General features: G+C 44.6%; 1 protein-coding gene across 12 annotated transcripts in view; it reads right to left on the bottom strand.

Annotated features, from left to right (window-relative positions):
• The window catches only part of FHOD3 (formin homology 2 domain containing 3), a 487,025-nt gene that overhangs the window by 257,886 nt on the left and 217,602 nt on the right, over nt 1–11,537 (bottom strand). For all 12 annotated transcript variants that reach the window (XM_037730378.1, XM_037730382.1, XM_037730380.1 and 9 more), the window contains exon 5: nt 11,275–11,380. In XM_037730378.1, the coding sequence (XP_037586306.1) occupies nt 11,275–11,380 (106 nt within the window). The remainder of the gene's footprint in view (nt 1–11,274; nt 11,381–11,537) is intronic.

Genomic DNA, 11,537 nt, shown 5'->3' with positions numbered 1-11,537 from the left:
ACTCTGTCACCCAGGCTGGAATACAGTGGTGCAATCTTGGCTCATTGCAACCTCCATCTCCTGGGTTCAAGTGATTCTCCTGCCTCAGCCTCCCCAGTAGCTGGGATTATAGGCATGCACCACCTTGCCTGGCTAATTTTTGTATTTTTAGTAGAGACTGGGCTTCACCATGTTGGCCAGGCTGGTCTCAACCTCCTGACCTCAAGGGATCTGCCAGTGTTGACCTCCCAAAGTGCTGGGATTATAGCTATGAGCCACCACGTCCAGCCAAACACTAGCCTCTTAGTGATGAAAAATAGTTCACCCTCATTTTCAATAAATTGGCTGGAGTCTATGTCATGTAATGAGATGGCCTTATCTGAAGTTGAAAGAGGACAATACGTGCTTGGTAACAACCTGGGAATTCTACAGCAATTAACACAGAGCATGCAGAAGAGGGAAAGTCAAACAGCTCTGCTTTCATCCCTTCTGCTTTTTATATTTTACTTAGAATCACAGAATCTTAGAGGTGGAAGGGTCTAAGAGGTCATCAGTGGCACCTGACCCTAAGCCTAGCAGCCCTAACAGATCATCTGGCCTCTGCTAGAGCATTTCCAGGGCAAAGTGATGTGTTCTATGGCTGGAAACCTTGTTGCCACACACCTGTTTGAAATCAACTAAAGAAACATGCTGAAAATGCCTAGTATTTTCCAGAAGAACCAAATCATGTCTAGTATTCCTGCCCTCACTCCTCAGCTCTGAAGCCATTGCCAGTCTTCCCTAATCAGCTGTGGCACTCTTTCCTGCTGATGCTGGATGTGGCCTCAGAATCCTCAGGAGACTGCTCCAGAAAGGCACTGCTGATCAATTTATGTTGGCAAGAGAAATAAACGAATTTTCCAACTCTGTTCTTGGATTTGTCTTCAGTCAAAAAACACTCTTTTAACTCCTACTTATTGCTTTTAATCTGATTCTAAGGGCAAGAATTTTGCCCCCTCCTCTAAAAACAACCACTTATTTATCTAATGACATTTAACCTCTTCCCTCACTGAAGCCTTGCATACTCAAGCCCAGCCCCAAGGCCAAAGTGACCTGGAAGAAGACAAGAGTAGAGCTGTAATTCTAGGATCAGCAGTCCCAGCAGTGTTTCAAGGAATGCTGGGGCCCAGACAGCACTGATGGCAGACACAACTCCAGTGTGGCTGGGAGGCTAGGGAGTGCTACTTGCCTTGGGAATTAGCTCCAGAAACAAGTCAGGCCAAACTCCCATCCGAGGGGTTTTAGAAAGGTCTGGTTTTAAGGAGCTAGGGATAGAAGAGACAGGGCAAAGAAAGCAAAGATGACGAGATAATGAGGTTGAAATAGTGAGGATACTGAAAATCAAATCAAGTGAAAGCCTTCTACATCACACTTGAAGGTGTGTCATATAATTGCTGTCTTCCCATTTTACATCTCCTGATCATGCACACACATTTCCTGGTATAAACTTTGTGTTTACCCACAATCACTCATAAAACACTGAACAAGATCAACACAAGAGCTCCATGGCATGGCTCTGGGGACTCCCCTCCCAGGCATTCATTCAACTGTTTTCCTCAGCTACTGTTGAATATTTATGTGGCACTCAGGAGCAGGCTGGTGCAGCTGCGTACGGCTGTGATGACACTACTCCCATCTCCACGGAATCCACAATCCATCTACTTCAGAGGCAAGTAATTAACTCCTCCATATATAAAACTGGCTGTACAGTATAATGGTATTTGCATGTATTTTATCTGTGCAAATCATGTCGTATTTAAAATCAAGATATACACCCTAGTAGATATATATATACAGACCTATTGAACTAGCAATTATCAAAAAGAAAGTTTAGTAATTTGGCCTTTTTTGAAGAGTACCAAAACCAAATCAGCTTGTGCTCCACTGCTTCAGAAATAAGATCTGGTGAACTAAAGCTTCAGATAAGCAAATTCTGGCTCTCTCCAATTATGAGTACAAATCAGCAGCTTTCTCACAAGTAGTAACTTCCCTTTCTCTTCAGATATTCTATCATTATCTATTACCCCTGTCAGCCCATTTCCACTGAGCTCTTAAAAAATGCCTGGCATCCTAGTGTGGTTGCAGGCACCTGTAATCCCAGCTACTTTGGAGGCTGAGGCAGGAGAATCACTTGAACCCAGGAGACAGAGGTTGCAGTGAGCCGAGACTGCACTCTAGCCTGGGCAATAGAGCAAGACTCTGTCTCAAAAAACACACACACACACATGCCTGGCATCAAGGATCTCACAGAACAAGGATGGAACCTGACTTGCAAGAAGTCTAATATGGTGCAGGGAATTTGCCTAGGGTTCCTAGTCCATAGTGTATGTTCACAAATATTTATTATTAGTGAGGTAAAATGTCAAGATCAGGGTATTCATAGAGGGCCAAAACACTGGGAAGCCAGGGAAGATCTCCTAGAGATTATGGTATCTGAACTCCAATCTCAGGATGAGCAGGAAGCAAAAGATAATGTGTGAACCAGATGAAGATGGTGAGCAAGGCCTTGTAGGCAGATGCCAAGGTCTGCAGGAAAGAACATCACCCTCACTGAGATAGCAGGGAGTGGCTGCAGTGGACTGCAGACACACGAGGGCAGGGCCAAAGGGGGCTCTACACTCATGGAAGGCCTGGGATTTCATCCTGAGGATGAGAGGAGCCACTGAAGGAGTTGAACCAAGGACTGAGGAGAGCAAATCATGGTGCAAAGTCAACCCACGCAACAGGAGCAAAATGGGCCAAAGGGAGGCAGGACTGACAGCAGAGAGACCCATGAGGTGGCTGATAGAGCAGTTTAGGAGGGAACAAATGATGATCTGAACTTAAAAACTGGGAACAGACAGAAATAAAAGGACTTCAAAGGTAGTGAAGGGTAGAGAAGCCCTAGTCTGGCGGTTGATGATTACAAAGGATGAATGAGAGAAGGGGTTAGGGAGGCCCTAGGGTGGCTGAATTGAATGTGATGAATGATTATGCTTTGTTGGTATGATGAACAGAGCTGCAGAGGAACTGACTAGGGTGCAAAAACGTTGGTTTTGGGTTTGGGGATGGTGCAGTGGAGATGGAGATACCCAAGCCATGGCTGGCTCCACAGGCCTGAGGCACTGGAGAGTAGCCTGGGCTGGAGGTCTTGTGGACATTAATGGCAGGGGCAATCACAGTGTTAGAAAAGGAGTGGTGCCTGCCAGGAGGCTGGCCTAATCTACCAAGACCCCTCAAGCCTCCAAAATGCAGAAATCTATGAATATACCAACTGATATTTCCCCAGAAAATCTTAGTTCCCTCTTACCAAAAAAAAAAAAAATTGTTTTATTCGATGCATGGGGCTAGGTTTAAATCTTGCTTTTGACATTTTGTTCTATCATAAACCTGGATTCACAAATAGAAACCTTCTAAAAGAAGACCATGTGTGAGATAAAGTGAGAGCCAACGAAATAACAATCATGCTTCAAGGTGCACCTAGCCAGCAGCTCCTCTGGAAAAGTCTACTGAGCAAGGAGAGAAGAACAGAGTAAGGAGGCACATCTTTGGTATGAATAAGGTGGAAAAATTCCTGATGAACACAACAGTGAGATTTGGTCGTGGAAAATTCCACACTCTCTGTGTAGGAATGGCCAAATAACTTTTTCTCTCTTCCTTTTCATCTCAGATAAAAGGAAGAAGAGAACAAAAAAAGGAAGAAGAGAGAGACTTCTAGTAGAAACTAAAATTCTGGAGGAATCTCTCTGGCCAAGACTGAGACAACAATGGCTCTTTAAGGTGGAGGACTCAGAGGCATGATTGTAGGACATTGCCAGGGCTTTTTTTTTCTTTTTTGGTTTGCAAAGTGGCCTGAATTTCTGGAGAAATGTGATTCCAGATAGAATGCAGGATGAACTTTAAGAAGCATCTAATCAACCTAAGAAGGAGTCAGGTTAAGATTAAATTATGATATTAATCCTGACATAATTTAATATGGCATAGTAAGTTAAACCATACAACTTTGCCCTTTCTGTAGGTAAAAGTGGTCAAATATCAGCAACTTCACATGGGTTGGCCTAATGCTGCTCCAGCTGGAGATGCTTGCCAGGGCTACCCAGCTGTCTATTTCTTTAGAAAGATTGCTCTACATGAAGTATTTCTGTTACAACTGAACACTTGCTATATTCAAAAATATTCATAATTAACTTGTACTTTAGGAAAATTACAATTTGAAAGAAGCTGGGCGTGGTGGCTCATGCCTGTAAGCCTAGCACTTTGGGAAGCCAAGGCAGGAGAATCTGTTAAGGCCAGGATTTGAGAACAGCCTGAGAAACATAGTAAGAGCTCATCACTACAAAAAACAAAAAAAATTAGACAACTATGGTGGTACATGCCTGTGGTTCCAGCTCCTTGAGAGGCCAAGGCAGAAGAATAGCTTGAACCCAGGAGTTTGAGGCTGCAGTGAGCTATGATTACAACAGTGCACTCCAGCCAGGGTGATAGACTGAGACTATGTCCCTTAAAAAAAAATAGGAAAGGCTTACTCATCATAAACTAAAGTTACCCAGAGACAAGCATTCTCTAATCATAGGAAAAAATACCTTGGAAGAAAGTGAGAGGGAAAACCAAAACCAACCTTAGAGCCGAAGTACTCATGTAGAGTTAGAAGCTGATGGCAAATATTGCACTTGCTGCCCAATGAGGTGAAAGGCTCAGGGCTGTGGATGCTGCTTGCCCCACCCATGGAATAGCCCAGCTTTCCTCTCTCACCTCAGAACAGAGGATGTACAAAGGACACTTTGTCCCACCAGAGGTCAGGATCTGGCCCCGGCCTTTCCTTGCTTCCCCTGGCAAGAGCTCCTTGCCCACCTGACCCATGACGCTCCTGTACACAGCACTAGGGGCTGACAGGCCATCAGGGTGCCAGCCACAGTGATGATGATTCGGATCATTCAGCACTTGCAAAAGCGGCACAGCGAGGAGCTTTCAAATCACCATCCTCCAAATCTACCCAAATGACCAATGAGACATGGACAAGGGAATCCCCAAGCCCTGAGACTAGGGGTAGGCCAACCACAGTAAGTGATCCCCACTGACCTTGGCAGATCCATCCAGAAACACCAGCAAGACTGCAGTTGGCTCCGGGAGAACCAGCTCCCTCCCGTGAGAAACAGCGCTGCAGAAAGTCAGGCTGAAAGCTGGACAAAGACACAGTATCCTACGGCCTGGCAGGCCAGGGGAGAGCCATGAACTGCCCCAATTTCAGTCCATTTGGGGTCCTCTGTGCCTGTACAGGCTGGAATGGGGAGGACACAAGTGCAGGTCCCATATACTCTCTGGCCCAGTTTCTAAAGAAGGTGCAGGCCTGATGTACAGTGGCAGGGGGTGTCAAGAGGAGCCACAGATGGGACACACAGAGTACTCCAGCATGTGTCATCATGTACCAACAGCGGCAGGGTAACTCGGCCTCCCATCCCCTCCCAAGCAGTACAGGCCACAGCTTCCCTGCCCATGACCACACTCCTGGGCAGGGTGGCTGGTTCACCCTGGAGGCCACATCCCTAACAGCATGCCAAAGGGACATGAGAGAGAGGCCAGAGGGAGGTCAGACCCAGCCAGGGCCCCAAGACACCTAAAGCAGAGGTTTCCACAACTACGGGAGGAAGAAAAAGCAAACACCACGTGGAGATCGCAAGGGCCAGCTTCCCCATCCCTCCCCAGTCCACATCCCACAAGCCAGGTCGGCTTAAGTTTTCAGTATTTCAAGAAAAACCAGAAAGCTTATCTTTATGTCAAATCTCCCAGTTTTTAATGATTTGTAAATAAAAATCTTTACACCTATTAGATAGGGCACACAAAACAGCTGCAGGCTCCATTTAGCCCCACGGGCTCCATTTAGCTCCCATGGGCTGCCAGTCCCCACATGCTGTAGTGATTTTTTTGGAAATAGTCCTGTTATACCACTCAGCAAGAGAGACATCAATTGAGGAAGGACTCCATTCTCAACACCGGCCTCAACCCACCTGGGGCTGGAGACACCTCCAGGACTCATGTGTCATCCACATCAAAGCCGAGCTGTACAGCTACCATAATAATCCCTGAAGCCCAGACCCAAAGCAAAAAGCCCTCCTGGCAAGTGGCAGGAAAGAGCTTCCTCCAAGCCAGCTACAGGGGACACAGGGCCAGTGTCATGAAGTTGCAAAGAATCAGGCTGGGCCGTTCTGTGGAAAATACGTAGCCAAGGACCTAACCTTGATTAAGGAAGCAAGAAACTCTTTCCCTTTGCTCTTGTCTCCTCACCTTGGGGCCAGTTTGGTGCCTTCCCTATAGTCTGAACCCAGCTTCTGCTCTTCTTTTTGGCATTTCATAAAATGCCAAAATACAAGCTTCAGTTTTTCTGACATGATGTTTAATAATCACATGATCATTTTGTGCCACTGCCTTCTGACATCATAAAATCTCTTTCCATGCTACCTATGATATTTCCATTTCTGGTACCGTCAATGCCAACAAGCCCATCTGGCCATATGTCCTGATTCTCATTAAGGGATCCCCTAATATGCATGGCACTTGGGGATTATTTTTCCTACAGTGTAATATAGTCAACTCTGGCACAGTTTTTTCTAAAGGAGCCTGAAATCTGGATTCTTAAAAAACATATCAAATCTTCCAGTGTTTAAATGCTGACAATCATTAAAACATTTAAAAATATGTGAGGGCAAACAAAATCTATCTGCAATTTTCATCTGAAATGAAAAGGCTGAGTTAAATGAGTTTTAAGATCTTATCCAGCTTTTAAAATAACTGATACCAACTGAGGCGTTTTATGATTAATTGGTATTTTGCTTTAGATGAAATGACTACATTAAATTTCTCCATGTAAACCTAGCCCAAAGAGGTGGTTTCTCGAGTTACAGCCAGAAAGCGCAGCTGGTCTTACTGTTTCTACTTATCTCTTTCTCTTTTCTCCTCCAAAGCATATCGCACATATGCAATTTCCAAGCTTACAAGACTCATTCAATTCAGCATATAAAATATGCCATGCAGGATACCCCATAGGGGCCTGCTTCAAGACAAGGTGTATCTTGGTTTCATCGTCACAACCCTAGGGCCTGACATGGTGCACGGCCCATAGAGAAGGCTCAGGGATGTGTGCAGAAAGTTTAAGTTCCCAGGAATATACCACTCCAGGTCCTCCTTCCATAAGAATAATTGTGAGGTACAAAATTCCACAGTAGATTTAAATTAAATACTGGCTATCCTGAAAACCTTTAGATCATTAGCTACAACCATCCAAGAAAAATAAGTCAGATAAATATTATTCCTCCATGTTGCACAGTTAAGAACTCTTCCCAGCAGCCTGCTCGCAGCTTTGGACTGCACTTGCCTATACTGTAACTAAACTTCTTTCTACCGCTCAGCAGACACAGCCTCAAAGAAAAGCAGCGGACTCTTGGGCCTTAAAAAAAAAATGCTGAGAGGGAGCTGCGTATACAAATAAAGATAAATTAAGAGTTCTAAAAACAGATCTGGCAAAGTCCTAGGTTCTCTACATGCTCTTGTTTCCTCTGGAGCCATAGGACTCCCACGTGGCCACACAGAGCAAATCTCCTGAGATGACTTCATGATGGGCACACTTTTCAAGGCACTAGGACAATTGGTTGGCAACGTCATTTTTAAAGATGCTATCTTGCCACAGCTTTTTAAAAACAGGGTCTTGCTCTGTTATCAGGCTGGAGTGCAGTGGTGCAATCATAGCTCACTATAACCTCAAATTCTGGGCTCAAATGAGCCTCCAGCCTCAGCCTCCAAGTAGCTGAGATGACAGGCATGTGCCACTGTGTCCAGCTTAACTCAGTTTTGAGGCCCTGGCTAGCGACCAGCCAGTTCCCCTTCTCCAGCAACAACTAAGCCCACACCCAACCTTCTCTCCCACTGGGCTCTCACACCCTGGGCCACTATACACAGGCCCTCCCCACTCCAGGGCCACCCTGAGCCTCAGGGCCAATCCTCAGCCAGCTTGCCTGTCCCTTGGAAGGCACATGCAGGTGTTTGCCACAGTCTACCTCTCCCTCCACCTCATGACCGACATCTGTGCTTCCTGAATGGTCCTGCATGGGTGCCATGTCTTCTCCCCAAGGAACTGTGAATAAAATAACTGCAAAACTTTTCCTAGCCTCTTCTCTAGATCTGTCTCTGGCCTCACCAGTCTTCAACCAAGATAATATGGTTAAAACATGGATGGACAAATAAAGAGGCAATTCAAAGGCTCTTGACTGCAAATGTCCAGTGGCTGCCAGCAGTTAGCACAACCTTAAAGCCTGCATGAGAAATTGTTCAAAGTCACAAAGGAGTGACTCCACGTATGAGCTAGTGAAAAATCACAGCTTCCCTGTAGGAAAACAATGTGACATCCCAAGAAATGTGTCATTTCCATCCCTTAGAAGTTACTTTCCTGGTATGGGCTTTGGTCAGACACATCAAAATGTGGTGACAACTGGGCCCAGTGCCCTGGTGACCAAGTCCTCTGAGACACAGGCATGCAAAGGCACCTCTGTTCTGTGAAAGCAAAATGTCTTGCAGTAGCCTGAATAGAGTGCTCATCTTTCAGATAATGCATGATGAGCCTTCTGGTCACCATTAATGAGACACTATTGGAAAGGAAAATATGAACACAAGGCTTTGGTGGTGATGATGGAAATATGAGGTCTTCTCAGGTTTTTGGAAGAGCTGTCTGCAGCTAGGGCCTCACCTCCCTGGCATTTTCTCTAAGGACAGGCAGAAAAGCTGGATGAGAGAAGCAGCAGCTGGTTGATGGGGCTCTCCCCTGGTCACAGGTGGGCATTCTGAGAACATTCAGGAATTGCCTCTAGCACCTTTCTGATTCAGGTAAGAACACTGTAAAATTAACTACTGTAAGCTTCATGGTAAATATTCACTAAGGTAGAGGATGTGGATAAAGTTCCCTGTATCAACACCATCTTTCATTGCCAGCAAGTACAATTCACACTGCTGGCAACCAGGACCTGTGTTTAACCTGCACATGCACAAGGATTCCCTCAGCAGCCTGCAGACCGCCGGTGGGAAGGGCCTCACTTGCTCACCAGAAAGGGCTTTCTCAGCTATGCTTAATTTTCTTTCTGAACTCCCTCTAGGCAGCTGGGACTCATAACCCTCAAGTCCATGCCTTTCTCTCTCTGTTGCCTCCCCTGTGAAGTCTAGGAAGGCACTCCATTTGCCAGCCTCCCTTGCAGCTACAGAGGGTCATGTGATCCAGTTCTAATTCATATGAGGTCTAGGGAAGAGGAAGTGAGTTTTGACCACAGCAGACAGGGCTGCCCCCCTCGATCAGGCTTGGATGTAAACACTTACACTGATGATCACATAATAGAAACACACAAGTATGCTCCTAGATAAGGGTCAGAAGAATGGGGATAAACATGAAGATGGTTACAGCTCTCCAGAGGTGTGTCTGTGTGTGTCGGAGATAACTTATTTTTTGGTAAAGTTAAAGCGATGTACACTTTAAACATGAACAAAATATATATTGTCAGTGTGGACTCACTATTCAGAATTAGGCAATTTTAAATCTATCTCCTAACATGTGGTTCAACATATGGGCATCGATATTATACTTGGAAAATAAACTAAAGGAAGCTCTCCCACCCTTATCTCTGCACCTTCCTCCTGTCTAGGTGTTAGCCCAATGTGAACAGACACACAAGGGTGAGAATCCAGGCCTGCGCTCGTCTCTTTAGACACACAGTTGGCTGCATTTGAATGCACAAAAACATAGCACAACAGCTTTGATATAAATGTTTACATTATTAAGGATAGAAATCACAAAATTTAGTAATAAAGCATCTCTGCTGACTACTTGTAATGGAGGATCTATTACAAGCCCAGGAAAAGACTGAGGGTGGACAAAGAGCCAACTCCACAGCCCCACAAACACTGCTGCACACACACCACGGGACAGCAAAGTGAGAGGCTCAGGAACTCTCACTCACATTTGCCATTTATCAGAATCAACAAAGACAGCACTGACTTGAAAAGACAACCTTAAAAAAATGTTTTAATGAGCCCTAAGTTCTCTCTGTTGCTTTTTGTTACAGTGACGCTACAGAAGAAGGGAAAGAAGGAAGGACTGAAAGTTCTGATTGGCTGGAAAACACCACAGAACACAAGGAGCATTCTCAGGGCAAAACCAAACAGATGAGATGACTGTCAGCTTCCTTGTCTCATTCAACTCCAAACACGGACATCTGACATTAAATCATACTTTTCATGTATGATTTTCATTCTTCTTTCAACCAACCAAAAAAGAAAGGAAGGTTTGGGTGGTTTTATTTTCTCCTATGAGCGCTGAACATGCAGTTTGTGGAGTCACAGGCATAGATACAGAGGGGATGACAGAATCCTGACCAGCCTTGACATACCTCAGTGCATGGGCACAGCTGCTGCCTGGTGCACTATGGGAATTGAGTTTATTAGGTAAAAAGCTTGACTTCTTTAAGTATCAAGTTGTTTTCAACTGCAAAATGTAGATAATATTAAACTATAAAAGTTCTTTTTTAGGTCAAAACTGTTGATAGCAGCAGTTTCATATGGTTCAACCTAATCATTCCTGCCCTGCCTTTTTTTTTTTTTTTTACAGGTTGTTTATATAAATGAAATTATTTATATAAAGATGCACAAAAAACCCTATGTCTATAAAAGCACCATTAAATTCATGAACTGGAACAGGAGTAAGCACTTCAAACTCCACATTTGCATTGCTTTGTAATGAAATCAGAATCGTTCTTTAAAAGGAAAATTCCCAGACCCACTCAGAACTATCGAATCAGAAATAGGAAGACAAGGTGAGAAATGTGTACTTTGACAAGAGCCCCAGGTGATAACTCAGATTGGGAAGAATTTTTTTTTCCCCAATAAATAAATTGGCCCCTTTGGTTTGGGGTGGCTTTCTGCTGAGATGCAGGCTTTTATCCAAGGCCATTTAGTATGTCTCCTTCCTCAACAAAGAAGAGAGATTATAAAGAACCCAGTGAATGGTACATTTTTCCTAATAAGCTGGTAAAATCACTTCAGGTGAAAGTCAGTAAAAATTAGCACAGTCACCAATTACTAGGAATTGATAAAACCTGATGCAGATGTTGTTTGCCATAGGGTATCTTTACCACCTTACTCTCAAATCGAAGTCTTTTAAAAAGCTCTCAGTAGTTAAGCTCCTGAAGGTAAACCCAGATTCCCCATGCAGCTGGGGCAGCTGCTGCATGCCCGGTCATGACTTACCTCTTAAGATGTAGTTCTGATAGTTCTGATCAGCCTCAGCTCCCACCTTGATCAAACATGTCAGACCTTCAGCCACTACAAATTCATGCACCAAATCCTTGTCATCCTGGTAGGAAAGAAAAAAAAAAGACGTCAAATACTGTCTCTGTCCATCTTCCATCCCAACTGTGCTGCTAAAACTATGTAAAAGCCTTTGAAGCCAGAGCGGCCCCTACAGATTGCTATGCTCTATTCAAATGAAGCATCTCAACTGTTGCCAAAAG

The sequence above is a fragment of the Cebus imitator genome, unplaced genomic scaffold, assembly GCF_001604975.1.
Source record: "Cebus imitator isolate Cc_AM_T3 unplaced genomic scaffold, Cebus_imitator-1.0 Scaffold342, whole genome shotgun sequence".
NCBI classification, from domain to species: domain Eukaryota; kingdom Metazoa; phylum Chordata; class Mammalia; order Primates; family Cebidae; genus Cebus; species Cebus imitator.
This window is presented reverse-complemented; position numbering and strand designations above follow the sequence as displayed.